Here is a 21,915-nt window from a genome sequence, read left to right as displayed (position 1 = left end):
GTGCGATCATAGCTGTGTGTGCGTGGAGGACTCACTGTCTAGATTTACGAAAATAAGCCTGGCAGTGGATGAGTCTTTCCTCATTCACTGGGGGAAGGGAGTGGTTCAGAGTTATTTATTTCAGAACTCGTTCTGGAAAATAGCAATTAGCTCGTTCTCAGGGATGCACCCCTCCACTGAAATCAATGGATCCCCAGTTGGTGTAAACCCATGTCGTTCCATTAAAGTCAACAGAGCTATGCCATTTTACACCAGTGGAGGATCCTGCCCATTGCCAATAGGGATCAAGCCCTGAAGGGTTTTTCACATGTGATTAACACTTCCACAATTGTACAAGAGACGCCAGCTATAACTCGGTGTCTCTGACTGCTAGGAAAACAGAGAGCAGGAGCTGGCTTTATCTGCACATATCTCAGCATGCTGGAGTAACAAGGCCTGTTTAAAGAGTGTTTCAGCTAATGCCCCAGAGCTGCGCAGGATCTGCAAAGAAGCTATGTTCAGCAAGTGCCATATTGCCCTGCAAACTCTCAACAAAGCAAAACTCTCCCCCCCACCAGCATCTTGGGGGCAGTCATAGGTTACCATAGAAAGAGAATTTCCGAAGCAGCAGCTTTGGGGCTGAACCGGGAACCGAAAGGAGAGCAGCAGTAGGCATGCTCAGGCAGATCACTGACTGGGGTTTGGATTCACCTTCAGTGAGGTCCTCCAAGAATCACTTAGTCTAAACTAAGAAAAGGCTGATTCCCAGAAGCCCTTTCCCCAGGCTCCCCCAACCTTGCCTAAGCACAAGCTCTTCCACATAGGGGAGACATGTTTGTCATCGGGGGGTGTTCCCTATCAGGTCTGATTACACCTCAAAATCACACTTTGCACATGGTTTGGTTACAAAACAACCCAATCTCCCACCTGCAGCGCCAGCTCCAATCTTCAACTTTTTTCTCTGGGGTTACTTAGCAAAGAAAGCAAGATGCTGTACAATAACTTCAGGTGAAATTCTTGATCTCTTTCCAGGCTAAGGATCACCTCGTGGCTAGGAGGGATCCTTCAACTTCAACAATCAAAGCCTCCCTTTCAGACAATGGCAGCTTAACAAAGCTATTTGCTCTGTCTCTGAGGAGGGCATTGCTATTATTTGCTGTTCGTTGCTCCCAAGTTATAATTACAACAGTACACAATAACGTCAAGCTGCGGCTTGGTGGCCCAGGACCAGGGTTTTCCAGACACAACAAGCACCTCAGAGGTGGGTAGGGCACAATGAAAGTGCACTCGACGTAGTCTTTGTCTGGCAACATGAGCCCTTTGACAGAAGATTAGTGAGAGTCCTGCTGCATGGCAAACCCGTTCTCATGAGCTTTATTACAGTATCAAATGATCAGCTGAGAACAAGCTGACAGTGCTGCATACCCCTCAAAGTGTCTATTCCCATAAGAGCTGCCACAGTGGGTCACCCATTGTCCATCTTGCCCAGTATTGTGTCTCCGACAGTGGCTCATACCTGAGCTTCAGGGGGAGTGTACAGAGCAGGGTAGTTATGGAATGAGCTACCCTTGTCTTCCACTCCCAATTTCTGGTTGTCAGGCTGAGGGACACCAAGAGCACGGGGTGACATTCCTGACCATCTTGGCTGATAGCCGTTGATAGACCTGTCTGCCATGAACATATCCAGTTCTCTTTTCAACCCAAATAATTGTTTGGCTTTTACAGCATCCCCTGGCAATGGCCAGTTGTGCGTTGTGTGAAAAGTCCTCCAATCACTTTGTAGGGCAGGGTAGGGACAGAGCTGTCCTTGAAGTTAATCTCCCACACTGCCATGGCAGGATGTGCAGACATCACCATGATGACAGTTTTACTCTTCTGAAGTCATTGAAGGAAACTCTTGGACAACTCAACCCTGGGAGTGAAAGGCCACCGGCTTGTTTCCAGGAAGTCATTAAGGAGCCATCTCTAACAGCTAACAGGCAAAGGTGTGAATCAAAAGTACCAGAGTAAAATACTGTCCAACACGGACATTGACTAAAGCTGCCTTCACAAACCCTGTGTGGTTATCAAAGGCAGACTCTAAGAGGACTTTCCCAGTCTCATTCATTCCAGTGTTAGTGGAGATGGAGCCCAAAGTTCTCAGAGACCTCTTGGAAATTTTTTACATCACCCCTGAATTTTTATTTTCCATTGAATTCCATATTGGATTGGCAGATCATCAGCTGGTGAGAATTTGCATAGTTCCATTCATGTCAATGCAGTGACACCAGTTTACACCAGCTGAAGATCTTGCTCAATGTACCTTAACCATGATCTGGAGGGACCACCTATAGGGGAGAGAAGGGAGTTCAGTCTAGGGGTTAGTCAATCCTTGGGACTATCAACACTGGGAGCCAGCTAGTACCTACAGAGGTGGTGCTTTGTGATATGAACATGCTGGAACCAGGTGAGACTCACCCCCTCTGACTCATTTCACATGAGCAACCAAACTACCAACAGATGGTAACAACCTTCATTACCACTGACTTAGCTCAGGCTTGGAAGGTTGCTCTAGACAGGGCCTGTTGTCCCTAGCACATCAAACCAATGCATCAAAGAACAACACGTTTTCATAGTGTTGCTTTCAGCAGGAGATACAAATCCTTTTCTTAATCAAGGCAGGAATGTATGTCTAAATCCATGTTAACGTTCATTCTGTCAGGGTCATCTATAAATTCAGGGTGCGTGTTCATATGTAGGGTCTGACCATCACCTACCAGAGTCCAGGAAGGACTCCCATGGCTGTGGATCACTCCAGTAGCGAATGATGGCTGATGAGTTGGCAAAACTGGGAGAGGAGGTGCCCTGTTTGTACCTAACCCTTGTGAAGAGTCAGTGGAACACAATGCAAAGCTTTCTAACCCTGCTGTTTTCTCTGCAGCCCAACAGGCTAGTCAGACTCCACACTGGCCAGTCCTGATCCAGGCAAGGCCTGATGCCAGTTATGCACACTAGTTGTGAGAAGCAAACATTTGTCCCTCGCAGATTGAGATAAGATAAATTCACTCTAAGCTCAGGCTTTCACTCTGAGAGATCCTCCATTAAACCACCCAGCCAACTCCCCCTCACACACACCCTTCCCGAGGAGACTTCACCACTCAAAATAAAGTTAGTACAAACAAACGTTATCCCAAATCTTTAAAGGGCAGAAAGAATTCTGTGTTTTACATGCTACAAATGGCACAGACCTCACATAGCTTTGGTATTTATTATCTTGTTAAAATACGGTTTCATCCCGTGGCAGGGCACCCAAGGGTACAAAGATCCTAGGCGCCCAGTGCAAATGCAGATCAGAGATTTGCTTACCCGCGTTTGCATTTTTTATAGACTTTATAGATGCTTTCTTCAGGCAGCCCATATTTTTCTGAAATCTGCAGGAGAAAACGTGACACTTTACAATCTTTTTTTTTTTGCACATTCAAAATGAAATTCCAGCAGATAAAATAAAAGGGATCTTTGCCTTTGGGTCACTCCTCACTGCAGGAATTCCCCCCGCCGCCTCCTTATAAAAAAACGCTAGAGCAATGATCGACCACACTGCGGCTTATACTGGGGTTACTACAGTAACCTGGCCTTTTGCTGATGCTGCACGGTTGAATGGGAATCAGGAGACCTGGATGTTAACTCCTGGCTCCACCACGGAAGCGGTACGTGACCTTGGGAAGTCAACTCTGTTCCCCTTCCCTTCCTTTCCCCATCTGGTCCGTTTGGGCCCCAGCCCTGCAACTTCATGCGCACAGAGACTAATGCACCTGTGCAAAGCCTCTGCACCTTATAGCTTTTGGTTTGATGCTGCCCATTACCAACAGAAAGTGCATGTCTGACTCCGATAGCCCTGAATCCCTTCCGATCACGACTTTTGCTGAGGTTCTGGGTCAAGCTGCAAAGGCTTCTAGCATCATAAGCACTTTGATGATGCTCTGAGCAGGTTTGGAAGCTGAGGGAGAGTTTTACATTCATTCTGCAGCATTTTCTCTGAAGGTTTTTGGCTGCATTGCCAGGGTGAGGAAGCTATAACCTGACATTCTGCAACCTGCCTCTCCTCGGTTTTTAAAAGTTCGCAAAAGCAAAAGGCCCTCCCTCCCCACCCCACCCAAAGCACTGCCATAAAGGCACCATTGGATCATTTAGGTTTATTGTTTGTTTTATTCCACCCCCCGAAAGAGGAGCTAGGGTTATCGAGGATTCTTCTGATAATCATCACAGAAATATGCCTTGTGTGTTCCTCAAACAGAAAATTCCAACCCAAGGTGGATAGCAGGTAGACTTGCCCTGACTTCAGATCCCCCGCAGACAGAGCCAGGGAATGGTGAGGGATGTTTTACAGCTGAAAGTATGAAAACACTGTAATAAAAGGAGAATCCCAGGGCTTTTATATTGTGATCTGAACAAAAGTTGGAGAGAGCTCACCTCTCACGCCACAGCTCTCAACACATCAGATGACACTTTCACTGGCTGGAATTCACATCAGAAAAAGTCATCTGATGTGACGGGCTGGAATTCTTAGCACAAGGCCCATGCACCATTTAGATCCTCAAAACAGGGCAGACGGGAGATAGAAGTGGTGCACCGTCCTTGTGCTGAGCCCCTGCACAGGGAGTTAATTCTAACACCCGTCCGAGCACAGATTTCCTAAAACACACTGCAGTTTATGTGGCATAGTCACGGCACAAAACTTACAGCATTCCTGAGTCCTTGGAGATCTGGCGTCTTCAACATGAGAGCATCGAATACTTCCTCGGATTCCCTCCGCACATATAACAAGACTGGGACAGACAACAGGCAGCTTTTAAACCACTGGTTGCAGGTGTTTGCAGCACATTTCCAAAGCTTGTAGGATCCCATTTAAATGAAGATCCTGAGTGAGTTGGGCCAAGTGATGAACCACTGGCCAAACGAATTGAATTCCCATCAGGGAGGTTCTGGAAGCTGTTTGGGGCAGGGACCCTCTGTTCTGTGTTTGCCCCGCGCCTAGCAACATGGGGGCCTCGGCTGTGGTTTGGGCTGCTCAGTGCTACGATAATCTCAATAATTACAATACCTCTCTTTGCATCTTCTTCTTTGGCTAGTTTGGAAGGTGAAGGGTCAAACTCATCCGAGAAGGAGGGACAGCTCCGTTTTAATGGCAACCTAAGTAAACACGAGAGGAGACCATCAGGAAGACGTATGACAGAAGCAAACTTTCCAACAGTTAAAGCGGAGGTTCCCAAACACCGGTGACAGAATCATTACCGGAGCTGGACTGTGGAAAGGACACCGAGGAGAACACCCCTCTCCTTGAGTGCAACAGGCTCTTCAGTGATCACAAGCAGTGAGGGTTTTACATCCCAGGCAAAAGACATGTAACGTCTCGGGATTATTGGGCCCGGTCCAAAAGCTGTTGAAGTTAATGAGGGTCTCTCCACTGACTTTTGGATCAGACTAAGGCGGGTATCTGAACTTCCCACCTCAGTGATTTTGAAAGCAAGGGTTTCTCTCTCTTTCAGCTTCCTTTACAGCTGCCTCTGCCTTTGGCTACCTTAGCCCTTCCGAGCCTAGTCAGGGATCATTCTGATTTTTAAGCCTGTCGCGTCACCCGATTAGCCCCAATAGTCTTTCGGGGTGGTAAAGGAAACATTACAGCAGTCTTTTTGGGGGGTGGGGCTGTGTGTTATGAGAGGCCGTTCCACACCGTTACATGATAGAAGACTTCAGTTCGGGCAGATGGTGCACCTGCAGGTAGCTGGTATGTGTGCTAAGCTCAACAGGTATCAAAACAATTATTGGCCCGAAGAGGCGAAAAGATTGATAAGTCCAAAAAAGACGTGTCCTTTCCTACCTGTTAACGTTGTTAGAAACAGCAGCAGCAGGAAGCACCTTGAATGAAAAGAAAAAAAATTGTTTTAGTTTAAATTTTGTTTTAAAGAGCCCATAATCTGCCCCCATGATGGGCTCCCCACTAAGATCCTCATTCTCACCGTCGACATCATGGCCCGATCCTGGCCTTGGCTACAGCCATGCAGCTGAAGGCAGAATATGGCTGTGTAGGGTTCAGGGGAGGGATGTGCATATATGGGGTGAAATCTTGGCTCCATTTAAATCCAGGGCAGTTTTGCCATTGACTTCAGTGGAACCAAGATTTCAGCAATGGATTCTTAGCTTATCCCCAGATGCTTGGTCTGGCGGGAAGCTTGGCATCCCTTGTAGAGCAGCATTATCCCCTTTTCAATGGGAAGGGCCTACCCATCTGCAGAACATTCGGGAGTTTGGGGGCCCGTGAAATGCCTTGTTGGGATGTGCCGTGGGGTGATGCAGTAGCATGACAATGCTGTCATCACTGGAATAGAATAATTCAGCCGGGGATGGAACAACATGGGCTGGTCTCAGGTTTGCAAACCCGGCTGATATTTTTGTTTTAAAGGTGGATGATTTTTTCCTCTTATACCGTCATTTCCCCCAGGAAACTGTAATTAAAGAACAAACACACATCCACGTCTTTCTGACGAAGTGAAAGCCTGATAGAATCTCATCCACTGTGATTCCTGTCCCACAGACAACAGTCCAGAATACACATCTTGTCAGAACCAAAAAGAGCTTGAATCTCGCAATCAATTCTGAATCCAGAGCCCATGGTTTCTCAGCAGATTCTGGTATGGCAGACCAAGTTCTCCCGTTCCCTAGCTTCAACACTGTTGCACCAAAATATCATCGTGTTGCAAGACGACGTGGTGCCGGGACGCCACCATGTTGTCATGGCTGAATTTGCCCATTTGGACAAACTCAGACAGGTGGCAACTCAACTTCTTGAGTGATAGCCTCTGGAGCACTACTGATCACTTGTGAAGCCCAGCTCTTCCCAGCTGGAGGGAAGACAGAAAGAAAAGGAGGACTTGTGGCACCTTAGAGACTAACCAATTTATTTGAGCATGAGCTTTCGTGAGCTCCAGCTCACTTCATCGGATGTGAACTGTAGCTCACGAAAGCTTATGCTCAAATAAATTGGTTAGTCTCTAAGGTGCCACAAGTCCTCCTTTTCTTTTTGCGAATACAGACTAACACGGCTGCTACTCTGAAACCTGGGAACACAGAGAGAGGCAGGGGAGAAGCTGAAGGATATCCCACAGGTGGAGGTGTTTTGAATGGAGGAATTTTGCTAGGGGTCATTTTCTGAAAATGCTTTTACTCTTTCCAGCTCAATCCACTGTGCAAATTTGCAGGTAATCCTTACACAGCCCTTCTTGAAAAAAACCTTTTCCTCAAGTTCACCTTTCCGCAAATTAAATCTCCCTTGGCCTTGAAATTGTTAGTTAATAAAATTGACGCTGTGGGTTCTTTTCCTGTACACGATGCAATTAGTGTCTCTAGGACCCACTCCACTGACCCAGCTTTCAAGTTATACGTTTGTGTGTGTGTGTCTTCGGGATATGTTTGTGTGCATGTGTGTTCGAGGGATGTTTTAACAAGGACTTACCACACCACATCTCTGAAGATTTGAAAAATGGACATTTGGAATAAACAAGACCGGCTCGGTTTCTAAATCCGTCTCCGGCCTGAGGAATGTGATTTCGTTCCCTCGAAAGCCAGACAGCAAACAGCCTTTCAAACCTACGGGAACAACAGGAAATCTCATTTCAGAAAAGCTTTGGCAGTCTGCAGCTTCCTCACATCAGTGGGAGCTGTCACGTTATGACAGAGATTCATCCGCATGCACTGAGAACAAACAGCCCAAAGCTTTAAGAGTTACTCACGTGTTACTCATACAGAGTGCATGAAACACAAGATATTTCTTAATGAGCAGTGAATAAAGCCCTAACTCTCATCCATAGATGGATGAGGTTGGTGTGCAAATTTAGGACAGTTCATGGCCTTTACCCTTAACTGTTTCCAAAGGAGGTTTTATTTTATTTGTCCTTATTGGAAGAGCCATTCATGCCGGTGAAAGACACTAGCCGACCTGATGAGGAGGAGCACTGGCTGGAGCCTACCAGATCAAAAGGCCCCGTTGGCACAGATGAGGGAGGGACCACAGAACCCAGACATCAAGTGAGCATGGGCAACAAAAAATAAAACAGGAATGGGGGTGCAGGTCACAAAATGAGCGAACTGGAAGGAGACACTGAGCAGAGAACCTCAGACAGCACCCACTGCACCGAGACCAAGTCCAAAGAGTCAGTGGATGCTGCCCAGAGCAAATGTGCTTGGATGCATGCATGGACATGGGACCAGAAAAAAGTCCCACAGAGGCAGAGAACCCTTCTGCTCACGCAGCTTCCTCCTCCCGGACTGAGAGATGGCCAGTGTTCGTCCCCACCAGGAGGAGGTTAACAGCTCTGGAGACAAGCCCCATTTAACCCCAGAATGGGTATAGCAGGTGCGAGCTCAAACGCCTCACTCATGACTTGAAGGAACCGCCTCTAGGTGCCCATTCAACAGGCCCAAGACCATCTCATTGCCCTTGGACCCCTGGCCATCACTGACCTTGGAACCGACTTCCACTGACCTTGGAGCCGACACCCGAGAGGGGACAAGTGATGCGGCGTGCAGAGAATGAGCCACCCAGCCTCCCCGGACCTCCTCATGAAGGAACCATCTGCCTTTTGTTATCCCCCACTGTCTGTTGGCTCTAGTGCGTGCCCTACAGCTGCCCTGCTCGAATAGGCTTGCACAAGCAACAATTGTCGAATATTGCATTGCATTAGGAAGGACAGGGCTGTGGTAAGTAACATAACAAATCCCTGTTTCACACTCTCTTCACCCGCGTTACATTATTTCACATTCCAACGGGAGCGACACATTAGCCCAGTTCTCAGCTCTCAGACAGTGCTCAACTTTTTCAAAGCGTTCCCAGCCAGGACTAATAAATCCTCCCAACACCTCGCTCAGGCAGGTATCGTCGCTGGGACAGTGAGACGCAGAGAGAGGTTAGGTCTATCTGTCCATCTAAGCACTTAATCTCTGTCCATCTCTGCAGGATCTGAGCAAATTGCTCCAGGCTACACAGTGCGTCAGCGGCAGAGAGCCCAGGTTCTCCTGTCTCCCTGTCCTGGGCACACACTGTTTTCTGGCTCTGATGCTAGTTTGGGTAGATCTCATCCTTGTACACTGTTTACCAACTCACTCTGGGCCTGATCCAGAGCTCACTGGCGTCAGTGGAAAGACTCCTATTGACTTTAGTGGGCTTCGGATCAGGCCCCTTGTACCCTCCCGGTCACTAGTCCTTATACTAACCATTGTTATTGGAGTCCAGGCATTTCCCTTTCCTTCTGAACTGCTTGCGCTCATCGTCTCGCATCTTCCTCTCTGCTCCCTGTGGGGAAGGTGAGGCAAAAATTAGCAGGTATAGGGTTAACAGTACTCTGCTTTACAGCAAACATCCCTGGGAAACTGAGGCCCAGAGGGGCTAAGTGACTTACCCAAGGCCAAAGGACAAAACTGTCTCAGAGCTGGGATCAGCACTGAGGTGTCCGAACTCCCAGGTCTGGGCTCGGATCACGTCTTACCTTTACCTTTTAATATGCTAAGAAGGTTGGGCTAAATTCCCTGCTGGTGCAGCTCTATTGCCTTCAGCAGAAATTGCGCGTCAGCAGAGAATCTGGCCCATTGTTGTTGTTTTTACTGGACATTTGCCTCTTAAATGGGGAGCAAAAAAAGGCCGCTAACCCTCTCAGTCTCCATAACAGCAGCACTGACACGGAAACAATGCTCTGTTTGTGGGGCACAGCAAGGTTTGAAAAGGTCCAGTCAACGAGCCTTTTGAGAACATAAGAATGGTCATACTGGGTCAGATCAAAAGTCTATCTAGCCCAGTTTCCTGTCCTCTGACAGTGGCCAAAGCCAGGTGCCCCAGAGGGAAGGAACGGAACAGGGAATCGTCAAGCGATCCATCCCCTGTCGCCCATTCCCAGCTTCTGGCAAACAGAGGCTAGGGACACCATCCCTGCCCATCCTGGCTAATAGCCATTGATGGACCTACCCTCACTGAACTTATCTAGTTCTTTTTTGAACCTTGTTATAGTCTTGGCCTTCACAACATCCTCTGGCAAAGAGTTCCACAGGTTGACTGTGCATTGTGTGAAGAAATACTTCCTTTTGTTTGTTTTAAACCTGCTGCCTATTCATTTCATTTGGTGACCCCTAGTTCTTGTGTTATAAGAAGGAGTAAATAACACTTCCTTATTTACTTTCTCCACCCCAGTCATGATTTTATAGACCTCAATCATATCCCCCTTAGTCGTCTCTTTCCCAATCTTATTAATCTCTCCTGATATGGAAGCTGTTCCATACCCCTAATCATTTTTGTTGCCCTTTTCTTTTAATAATAATAATAATTAATAATAATAATAATAATACCACCTTGTTCTTACATTGCACTTTTCATCAGTAGATCTCAAAGCAGTTTACAAAGGGAGAGAAGTATTTTATAGATGGGGAAACTGAGGTACAGATAGGGGAAGTGACTTGCCCAACATCACCCAGCAGGCCAGTAGCGGAGCAGGAATAGAACCCAGGTTTCCTGAGCCCTAGTCCTGTACGTGCTTCATCTACTAGAGCACAATGCCCCCCTGTTGAGTTAAATATGACACACTATCTACCCATCACCATGGTGTCTGAGCACCTGACTTTGCACTTGATCCGCCTCAGAGTGGAAGACTCTGTGGTGACTGGAAAACTAGTGGAATTTTAAGAGCGTAAAATGTGACCAATTGAAAGGGGAGGGAATTATTAGTCAAATTACGTAAATATTTTTTTAATTAATACACAGTTAACTTCATTGACTAATTAACACTTAGGATAATGGAAGCCCTTGTTAAAAAAATTCCACATCCCAAGGGGCAGGAACTCACAATAAACAGCCTGAACACCTTCCAGAGGTCTTTCAGGAAAATAGGACCAGACCTTCCTGATATTTCTAAAGTTAAGAAAAAAACACCCCCTTTTAAAATGGAAAATATGGGCTAAACATCAGGAAAACCAAACCCTGAGAGCTATAAGACTGCAAATCAGCCTCCAAAGGGAGTGGGGAAAGTCTCAACTCTTGAGTCTTTGATAGGACTAGAGAATAAGTTACAGGGCAGAATCCTACTTAGGCCAGGGATGGATTAGATCCTCCAACAGCTCTGTCCATCTCTAACTTCTGCAAGCTCAGTGATCCAGACACACTGACTAAATCAGTCTCTTCTCACCAAGATGGCTGAACCTGTCTATTCAGGGTTCTCATCCTCGCCAACTCATTCAGTGGCTCCAGGTCTTTTGTGCTAGTTTGGAGTGAGTATAAAATTCTCTGGAAGCAGTTCTCCCAAGGGAGGGAGAGGCTGTCTACCTTATCGCAGAAGATCTTGATCTGGCAGACGGCTCGGTGCACCAGCCGGCTTGTCCCAGGGCCGCAATCGTAGGTGTCAATCTGGAGGTTTAAAGGGACACCCTTCACTCCTTTCTGGGAGGAGAAGTCTGTACTCAGACAATTCACCCCAATAAAAACCTGCAGATAAGAAGGGAGAATGGCACAGCTTGAATGCTAACCTGCAATCCCGGGATTTTAAATGACAGAGGGAAGGACGTCATCAGAGGACAATTGACTCTTCGGTTTCTTCTGAGATTCATCCCTCCAGCCTTCCCAACTTTCATCCAGCCAGTACCCAACCACTCTTCACCAGCTTAGATCTAGCAGATTCTCTGCTGCCCTGCACTGCCTGCATGCAGTCATTTACACCAGCCAGGAGTGGGCTTAACGCTATTATTCTGATTCAGTCGTGCTGCACGCCCTCTCTGCACTGGTGTAAATGGCTGCCCCAGATGCAGGGCGATGGCGAATCTGATCCTAGGGCTGCACTCACTACATTCCCCATCACGACCACATGCTGCCTCTCACCTCTGTGCTATAATAAAGAGATCTCCCCTCCTCACATCTTCCCATCTGCTCTTCACAGCCTACTCCCCGCAGATGGTACAGTCCATCCAGAGGGACACTTTGGTTTGGACAAGTTGGATATTCTAATGATGTTGCAACCTGTTCCTCACAGCCCTGCCAAAGGCCTCTCTGAGCGCTATTAAGGCGACAGAAACGCTCCAGTCACCTTCAGTGGGCCTTGGGTCAGGCCTCACGTTTGCCTGCGAATATTCTCATTGAGATTTCCGTTGAGTGGCAATGCTGCCCGTTGGACTCGGGCACGCCCCTTTGTTACACACAGACAGGAGCCAGTTGCAGAGACGGAGGCAGGCTAGATCACCACACGACTGGGCTCCCTTTGGAAATTAGTCCTTGGCAGGGAGGCTGGAAGAATTAGTATAGTCGGGGGGTGCTGAGAGCCATGGAACCAAACTCTAAGCCTTGGATATGATGGAAACCACTTCAAGCCACGGGGTGCGGCAGCACCAGGAGGCTTCTGCAACTCTTGTATTGGGAGCCATAGTACTGTTGCAAAATTCCAACAGGACCCTCAGACCCCTATTTCCAGCTCCTACAGTCCTTGTTAGTTAAATAAATAACTCTTCCTGAAACCTGTCTCAGGCATCACTGTCTGAACAGAGCTATCTGCGGTGGGAAATGTGAAGAGAACGCTGGGCACTCACACAGCCTTAGTTCCAATTCCAAACTACAGACTCATCTGTGCAACCCAGATATTTTCCCTGGAGTTTTTGGAGACAAATACTAGGACCAGTTCCCTCAGATGGTGTAAATCAGCACAACTTAATGGGGCCTGTGCGGAGGATCTGACCCTGAAGTCAGGCCTAGCCAATACTTCTGGACCGAAAAGAAGCCACTTATCTGTTGCATTAAGTGTAGCGGCAAGAAGAAGAATTATGAATGACAACTTGCATAAGAAGTACTACAGACAGCCCTATATAGCTGGCCTCTCTTGGCAGCTCCCAGACTTTTCAGCTCTCTGAAGTCTCACCCTGAAGTAGCCCCAGGCCAGCGTGCGGACCAAAGTTTCTGGTAACAGCTAAATTGTGTTTGGCTGCGGTGCCCCCAAGGGCTTGCTGCATACCTGGCATATTTCCATTCTTGACAACCGGGCCTTGGAGGCATTTGTTAACCTCTTGGGGTTGTAAAGACAACGGTCGCCTTTGGGCGGAAAGCAGGGCTCTGTGGAGACCCCAGAGCAAACCAAAGGTTCCCCAAGCTACTCATTTAAGAGACCCAGGTTTCTTTTCCTTTATGGTCTGTTTTCTCTGGGCTTGTTTGTTTGTTGACGCTCCTTTCACCTTCTGACTGAAGCTGGTAACACAAAGTACTAATGGGGACCTGGTCTGAGCAGACACACGGGAGACCAGAACTTTCCCTGCTGTGTTAAGCTCCGATGTCGGGAAGAAAATCTCATAGATTTTAACACCAAAAGGAATCATTGGGACCATCTAGCTGATCTCCTGCACAGGGAATGCCGTTTGGCTATTACTGCATCAATGTGGAGGAGGGTTCTTGTTCCTTAAGCTTTTGGGGGGGGTTTGTTTTCTGGGTTTTTTTTTTAAACATGCTTTGCCTATATGCCTGGCCCTGACCTCTGATGAAAAAGGCTTTCTTCGGACTTAAAAACCCACCAGCACTAGAAAAACAGATCCAGGCCTGACTGAGCTGTAAGCGTAATGTTTATTAGCTAATGGTGATGCTTAAGCATACAGAAAAGCCGGGGGCTCTCCCCCACTACCCTGGTAAATAAACAGGATCAGTGACGAGAAATAGATTTTTGGATTCGAAACCCCATTTCTCGTTCAGCTGAGGGGAAAAAGATGTGCTCAGCTCAGAGACAGGTGTACTGTAACTGCCTCAGAACAAGCCCTCTCCTTTCCCCTCCGTGATTGGATCATACCTTTGCTTCTTCGTTAACGTTCCACACGAAGGACAAAGCGTTGTATGCCATCTCGTCAATGTGCTGCACTGTGTTGAAGTTTTCTTTACAGTCGGCTGAAACGCATTTAACGCATGATTTACCCTTTGACTGCCAAACTAGTCACTTCAGTGGCCGCCGTGACGTTTTTAGTCAGGCATGCAGTTCTACACATGCATGCAAAATGACGTCTTCTGTGTGGCGTGACCTCGCTCGTACAGTGCATGGGAGGTCCCGCCGTGTGGAGGATGCCCTTGTGTTCTACAAAAGGGCACCTTCAGGGCACGTGTTCAGGGGGCCGGACAGAATCGTCCCATGGGCACAGCCAGTCCTGGGTATACAATCGTCCCATGGGCACAGCCAGTCCTGAGTTGCGTACACAAACACACCACTGCATCACAAGTGCTTTGCATTTCTAAAATAGCTGTCAGAGCATCACTTCAGCCTCCCTACACACGAGATAGGTGTTTCGTTCTTTATACAGTTGGATCAACTCAGGTGCACAGAGGTTAAGGAACAGGCCACAGAAGAGCCAATGGTGCTGAGTGGTTGAACCTGTTATTTACACCTGTGAAAAGTGACTGTAGATCTCTGCTAGATCAGACCAGCAGCTTTTTACAGGTGCAAATGACTACAAGAATCTGAGCTCGTGGCAGGACTCAGACTAATTCCTAGGGCCAGATTCTCTGACTCACTCTGCTTCCTTTGTGCTGCCTGGGGTGCAGAGGGAGTGGAGACTGGCCATAACTGCCTTGCTGCAGAAACCGCCAGCTTGGGAAAGACTCCAGAAGGCACAGAACAAGTTCATGAACCTCCCCGCCACACCTTCCCATAGCCCCCAGTGCAGGTGATGTGTTGGAGGTGGAAAGGGTGGCGTTGGGGTGGGAGGGAGTAGTGGTTGGAGTGCAGTGTGCTCTGACTATTCTCAGCCAGGGAATGGTCCCTTAGGAACTTTTGTCAGCTGGCATAATTTAGAGCAGCCACCCCGGCTGTTCTAACCTGCACTGCGGTCAGTTCTAGAGCAGAGTATCAAGGAGCCATAACCTGGTGCTCAACAGCCCCCACCTCGCTCTGCTGCACTCAGTGGAAACAAAGTGCAACAGAGAATCTGGCCACTAGCCTCCTGCTCAAACCACTAGGCTATGTTTTAGGTACCTTACTGGATGGACAAAACACTTGCATATGAGTTATCAGGTCAAGTTCAATGCACTATAAGAATAACCATGTGCTGGCAAGGGAGAAGGTCTTTGCCATCTTGGACTTGTACGATTTAACAGGAAAAGGGTAAGATTTTTCAAAAGTGCCTCAGTAATGTGGGAGCCTAAGTCTCACTGACTTGGCTCCTATGTCCATTTGGAAAATGGAATTTAGGCTCCTAAAGTCATTTTGGTGCTTTTGAAAATTTCAACCTAAACCTTTAAAAAGTACCCAGAAGGAAAGGCATTGACGCCCACAGGTCATTCTGCACCTTCCTAACGGAGCTGGGAAGGAAAAGGTTTTCCCGGCCTGTGAAAATTTCACAGATTTCAAAAAATCTTCCCATCCCAACGTAGGGCAAAAAGGCAAAATCTTGAAATTGAAAAACTGGGAAAAAAATTGGTTTGGGTTAATCAAAAAAATTTTTACAGAAAAACTGGAATTTTCCATTTAGAATGATGTCAAAACAACCCATTGACAATTTCGAAATTTTTCTTTTTTTCTAAAAAAATTTCCAAGTCGATAAATTCATCAAAACCTTTCTGGTGAAAACTTTTGGTTTCGCCAAATTGGCATTTTTTAACAAAAAACATTTGGTCAAAAAAATCCCTGCTCAGCTCTGTTTCCAAACTCTGTAGCTGAAGTTGCCTTATTGTGCATTCAAAATGGGCATGGAACTTATTCTAAAAATAACCGAGAGCACCCACACATTCAACCATCACCCCTGGGAAAGCCCCACTGCGTACCAACATCAATGACTCTCTGCTTGGCAGTCGGCTGTCGCGAATGCCAGTGCTTCCAGAATTTTAGCTGCTCCGTTGGATTCTTTTCATTGTCAAAAACGACCATCACAGTACTCTGAAAAACAAGCAGAACAGCCCCACATTAATATGTTAGTCATACTTAGCTCTGGGATAGCCCTTTTCAGCCATCGGCCTAATGCACTTGGCAAAAAAGGGATAGTATGATTCTCCCCATTTTACTGCTGGGAAAATTGAGGCCAGAGCAGGGAAAGGACTTGGCCAAGGTCAAAACTGGGAATCAGGCTGTAGAGTCCTATCGGTGATGTGCTGCTGCATGCACGGGGCTGGGACAGCCAAAAGGGTAAGATATTTACAGGGTATTTAATTCTACTGGTGCTCTGCACTTAACTAGACCGTTTCCTCGGAGAACCTCCCAGCACTTCATACACCTTCCTTGGTGCACCGTCCCATCACCGCTGGAGGGAGAGGACCCAACTTCTAGCCAGGGAGACCAGAATTGCCATCCAGCTTCTACCCACATAGAACATCGGGCTGTGCTACGGACGTGGAGGTCGGCTTATTCGTAAAGGACCAAATTCATCCCTGTGCCAGGGGAGGCAGTTTATACTTCCCCTTTCTGGGGCTGCAAGGAGCCATCTTGGCACAGGTTAGAACACCCTCATGGCTGCTCTAACTTGCTGTAATGGCCATGATGGGCCATTGTGGGAGAGCAGGATTTCCAGGGTGTAGGTCTGCTTTGGCTATGGTCTCTCTCCCCTCCACCCTGCCCTGGAACGCCCCCTTTCCCCAGGGCTCTGCTGGCTTTGTGCCAGGTATAGGGGTCCCCTGCTTTGGGTGATATTCTTCTTAGGAAGGGGTGCTAACCCTGTACTGCACACCCTTTGCTTCAAACTAGCTGATATAAAGGGGCCACACATCATCGATGACCTGAACCCACCTCAACAAACAGAGCATTTTCAAGGCAGCCTTTTGCTTCCTGTGTTTTGTGGGAATGTCTCTTGGGCATCTCCCACCCAAATGATAAAGTTAGCGGAAAAGTCTATGGTTTTCAGGTGCCGGGTAAGACGGAGTCTGTTGACATGCCCTGAGCCTCTCTGGCCCATTCATCACTTTTAGCCAACATGAGCCACAAAGCACATTTTCCCTCCACGATCTGTCCCAGGGTAGCACTGTTGCCTGACGTCCATTTATAGCGTCTGTCAGCAAAGCAGCCGGCGTGTCTCTTACCTTCACTTTATTTGAGGACAAGTGTAAACATTTGCCGTCTCCAGCTGTCCTCAGGGTGACGGGGTAGAACTGTCCTTTGTTGAGGTAGGCCATGGGCGAGTCCCCAGATTTGATGTGAATGGCTTTGGGGGAGCCCAGGGTATATTCAAAGTCACTCCTATGGAACAAAGAAAGAATGAGGAATTGCCAGCCAAAACCACTGCAGCCTGAACGTGACCGAGAGGGACACCTTAGCCAGCTCAAGAGCTGCAAGGTTCCATTGTTACAGGGTGGAAACACACAAGCAATTGTCTCTTTTCCACTCCCCCCATCTATTTTACCCCGTATCTAGGGCCCTACCAAATTCACAGCCACGAAAAACAAGGCACGGACCGTGAAATCTGGTCTCCCCCCATGGGAAAAGAAAAAACCTTTTGTGTGCTTTTACCCTATACTATACAGATTTCATGGGGGTGACGAGCGTTTCTCAAATTGGGGATCCTGATCCAAAAGGGAGTTGCAGGAGGGTCATAAGGTTATGTTAGGGGGTCGTTGTCTTGCAACCCTTACTTCTGTGCTGCCTTCAGAGCTGGGCGGCTGGAGAGCAGCGGCTGTTGGCTGGGCACCCAGCTCTGAAGGCAGCCCCACCCCCAGCAGGGCAGAAGTAAGGGTGATACTACCATACCCTGCCATCCTTACTTCTGCCCTGCTGCAGGTGGTGGCTCTGCCTTCAGAGCGGGGATCTCCAGCTGCCCAGCTCTGAAGGCAGCGTCGTCGCCAGCAGCAGCGCAGAAGTAAGGATAGCGGTACCGCAACCCCTCCTGCAATAACCTTGCGACCCTCCCACACACACACACTCCAATTACAACACTGTGAAATTTCAGATTTAAATAGCTGGAATCAGGAAATGTATGATTTTTAAAACCCTATGACCATGAAATTGACCAAAATGGACTGTGAATTTGGTAGGGCCCTACCCATATCATAGTGCCTCACAACCTTTAATGTATTTCGCCTCACAGTTCCCACATGAGGAAGAATTTGAGCAGGGACTTGAAGTCAGGTCTGAGCTAGTGCCCTAACCACTGCACCCCGCTTCCTCTCTACCCTCACTTTGTGCTGACAGGGTAGGAATCCCCATATGTTATTGTAGCCGGTACTTTGCTACGGGGTGGTTACAAAGCTATTGCAGGACAGAGAGTGGTTCGACGCCTCGCCAGCACAAACAATGATAGAGACAGGAGCAAGACTTCCAAAATGCCTGAAGTCGGGCTCCGCCGGTATCCATGTGGGATGACGAGCAGCAGCCCGATTGTCAGAGGTGCTGCCCACTTGCGTCTCCTGGGCTACTGAGTGGGAGCTGCAAGCGCTCTGAACCTGGGGACAGAATTCAAGTCTGTTGCCTCCTGCAGTGAACGTGTCCAAGGCCTCTGCTGCCACCTGGCACTTCGTTCACACAAGCCCTGAGCCTGGACGACATCTGAACGTGACCAAAACTCACATTTGAGGGGCTCAGGCTTTTCTTTTACCCTCAGCTTCATCCCCTCTGCTAGCAACACTGAAACCCATTCCAAAGGCAGCACCTCTTGGTTGGCAAAGGGTTTTACCAGCCAGTGGCAGCTGGATGCTCCATTTATACAAATAAATAAAATGTCGGGGTGTCCAGCAAACAGGAAGCCTCTCGCCTATTAAGGTGAGCTGTTGTCTGTGAGAAAGAACAACCTGTCAACAACTGAGTCACAGTGACTCCGGAGGTGAATGAAAACCGGGAGGCAGGATCACGTTATCTAGTGACAGATTTCATACCGTCCACAGCACAGGAAAGATCTGTTTGTGGGGGAGGGCAGGAAATGGAAGAGGAAACAGCCCTGAGGGGTGTTAAACTTCCGTGTGCCTTAAAAACTCAAGGAGACGGCAGCGAATAAGTCCTCTGCTGGCTGAAAGCAAGGACCCAGAATGCTAGCTCAGGAAGGATGTGTAGATTTTACCCTGTATGGCTTGTGATCTGTGCTTGCTCTATCACTTGCCCAAAGAACTGGGCCTGTTTCCAGGCAGCTTCTGAAGCTGACAAGCAGCAAGTGAAGCTACTGGCGCAGAACGTGCCCAGATGCCAGGGCCAGGATGTGGAATCGGCGGCAGCAAGCACGACTAGCGTGAACGCCGCTGTGCAGTGTCAGGGGGGCATGTCTGTCAGAGGCGGCAGTGGATTCAGAGAGCAGCTTCTCCGCTCACTTACAGCCGGGTGACTGTAACAGCCCCCTCCGGGGATTGAACCAGGAACCTCTCTTGAGCTAAAGAGCTACAGGCTGCAGCACATTCCTAAAGGGGGACCTTTAACCCACACTCACCAGTGACTTACACAACCCCCTTGATGTCAATGGCTTACTCCTGATTTACACTCGTGTAAGCGAGAGGAGAAGCCCTCTGCAACCCTGAATGTATGTGGTCTCAACCCAAGAACCCAACAGGGACTATGTGCAGTGTGTAAATGCCCCTTGGTTGGCTGCAATTTCAGGGGAAGGTCCTTAGCAGGGTGACCAGAGTTCAAGCTGGATTGCGATTGGCTGAGCTGTGTGGGGAAGCCTGCTCAGCATCCTCGCCCTCCGTGCTCCCTAGGGACAGGAGACAGACTTCTAAAGGCCCATCAGCTGCTTTATCCAAAGCAAAGTCAACAGTGTGGATCCCTGAGTCTTGCCAGGCTGAGCAGGAAAGCTCACGAATAGAGAAGGTTCTCTCGCGTTTGCTGACACGTCAGGTTTCCAGGCGGAGACAGTGATAGGGAAAAAGCACTTCCCCATGAAGGCTGGTTTGGATCTAAGGTTTTGCTCTAGGTCCTTTCTCTACAAGCAATATCTCAAACCCTAACCACTGCTAAGAGCCCTTCACTTCCATATGCACTGAAATTCACCTCTCTTTTGGAACAAAATAGCCACTTGACAGCACGCTCATCCTCAGTACACTAAGGACGTTATTCCAGACTGGCTCACCCTTGTGGAAATATTAATTCTGTAACTCTGCCAAGGTGAGTGCCTGCCTGGATCGGCAGCTGGGCAAATGAAACGGGGGGGAAGTGACCGTTGCCAGGTGAACTGGAAACCAGGGGACAGGCCAGACGAACGAACTGTCGATTACCTCTTAGCACCATCGACAGGGTAACCCTCGGAGCATGGCTGGTCCGGCTGGGATTTGAGGATATCACTGAAGAGCAGTGACTGTAGGGAAAATGAAATCAGGATAAATGAAAGTGGAATCTTTTCCCACTTGCCCCCCTCCTGCACCAGTGATTAATAACAGCAGCTACCAACGTTACAAGCAGCCAATCCTGGAGTCCGAAGTCATCTCCCAAAGTCAATGCAAAGACTATTCATTCAATGGGAGTTGATGAGGTCTCTAATGCAGAGCTCCCATTGACTCCAGGAGGTAAGAACTGCATGACCAGGCCCAGAATTAGAGACACTGCACTGAAGTCCATCTCTCAGGTGGGGACATTTTCCAATTGAGGCAAACCCAGATGGCTCTAACGAGCCCACAGTTAATGCTTTTCCCAGAGAGCAGGGCATGACTATTCATGGTGTGTCAGCCACAGAGAGTGAGACTCTTCCGAATTTTCTGGACAAATCCTGAGCCATCGCGAGTCATATGCTACCGACAACGGTCAGAGCCCACTTCAGCAGAGATGCAAATGGTGGTGTATGAAACATGAGGGGAAATTGCTAAGGAGATGGGTGTGAGCGCTTACGCAATGCAGTGTTCTCTGATCAGGCCTTCCGTGCACAATGAGTAACATACACACCCTGGGGCGGAAGGGGTAGCAGGGCAAACAGGCAGGTGGAAGGTTAAGAAGCCCCTTCACCCATTCTTCTTATCTCACCTGCCTGGATGTTGCTCCACATCCCTCAGTGTGTCAATCACACTTGTTTCACACACCCCTTGCACGCCAACACTGTGTAAATCTCCCTCCCAGACATACCAGGCATGTCACTTACTCCACTGTTTAAGTCACTACTACATTTGACCCAAAGACTCGATGGGATCTGTACCCACTTACACCAGGTCTGAATTTGGCCCTTGGTCCAAACTGGAACCGCATCCCACCTGACTGCATGGGATTTGTTCCATGTGGATGCCTATTGCAGCAGGAGGTGCTGTCTCACTCGTGGGCAGCTGCCTAGATGATGATGATAAGCTTTTCAACAGCAGATCTCAAAGGGCTTTACAAAGGAGGACAGTATCCCCGTTTTACGGATGGGGAAACTGAGGCACAGATAGGTGACGGTCACCCTAGAGGTGCTGGAACTAGGGGTGCTGGGGGTGCAGCAGCACCCCCTGGCTTGAAGTGGTTTCCATCCGATAAAGGGTTTAGAGATTTGTTCAAGTGCTTTCAGCACCCCCACTATATCAATGCCACTGGGTCACCCAAAAGGCCAGTAGCACAGCCAGGACTAGAACCCAGTCTCCTGAGTCCCAGTCTGGTACGCTAGCCACTAGGCCACACTGCCCACAACAGCTCCTGACCTCTTGCGGGTCGTCTTTGAAAGTGCTGTCCGGCTGCCACCTCTGCTGCTGTGGTACCACGTGAATGGTCTCGAAGAGGGAGCTCAGCGAGCCGTTGTCATACACGTCCCCCGAGGCGATGGCATAGTTCTCGGGGGAGGGCTCCAGCTTGCTGGTGCTGGGGAGGAGGACGGCCGGCTTGAGGGGCGCAGGGACACCCTCTAGACTCAAACCATTTTTCTTGGGCAAGTCGGAATATTCTTGGGTCATGGAAACATTTTCAGCCAGGAGCTTCATGAGGTGGGCAGAGCCCTCGAAGGACGAGATCTCGGGGTCGTACTCCATTCCGTGACAGTTCCTGGGGAGAAAGGATCCCATCAGAAACAGGGGCAGGAATCACTGAACCAGGGGCCTGCAGAGCTAGGCAAGGC

General features: G+C 48.6%; 1 protein-coding gene across 2 annotated transcripts in view; it reads right to left on the bottom strand.

Moving 5' to 3' along the window:
* GRHL3 (grainyhead like transcription factor 3) overlaps positions 1 to 21,915 on the bottom strand; it is a 45,083-nt gene that overhangs the window by 4,901 nt on the left and 18,267 nt on the right. For both annotated transcript variants that reach the window (XM_075121238.1, XM_048825858.2), the window contains 12 exons: positions 21,506 to 21,842; positions 20,123 to 20,202; positions 17,012 to 17,168; positions 15,767 to 15,878; positions 13,806 to 13,900; positions 11,318 to 11,476; positions 9,226 to 9,304; positions 7,469 to 7,602; positions 5,837 to 5,874; positions 5,060 to 5,148; positions 4,699 to 4,784; positions 3,325 to 3,389 (listed from right to left, as the gene is read on the bottom strand). In XM_075121238.1, the coding sequence (XP_074977339.1) occupies positions 3,325 to 3,389; positions 4,699 to 4,784; positions 5,060 to 5,148; positions 5,837 to 5,874; positions 7,469 to 7,602; positions 9,226 to 9,304; positions 11,318 to 11,476; positions 13,806 to 13,900; positions 15,767 to 15,878; positions 17,012 to 17,168; positions 20,123 to 20,202; positions 21,506 to 21,842 (1,431 nt within the window). The remainder of the gene's footprint in view (positions 1 to 3,324; positions 3,390 to 4,698; positions 4,785 to 5,059; positions 5,149 to 5,836; positions 5,875 to 7,468; positions 7,603 to 9,225; positions 9,305 to 11,317; positions 11,477 to 13,805; positions 13,901 to 15,766; positions 15,879 to 17,011; positions 17,169 to 20,122; positions 20,203 to 21,505; positions 21,843 to 21,915) is intronic.

This window comes from Caretta caretta, chromosome 19 (genome assembly GCF_965140235.1).
Source record: "Caretta caretta isolate rCarCar2 chromosome 19, rCarCar1.hap1, whole genome shotgun sequence".
Classification (NCBI taxonomy): Eukaryota; Metazoa; Chordata; order Testudines; family Cheloniidae; genus Caretta; species Caretta caretta.
Note: the sequence above shows the minus strand (reverse complement) of the source record. Positions and strands in the feature narration are given on the sequence as shown.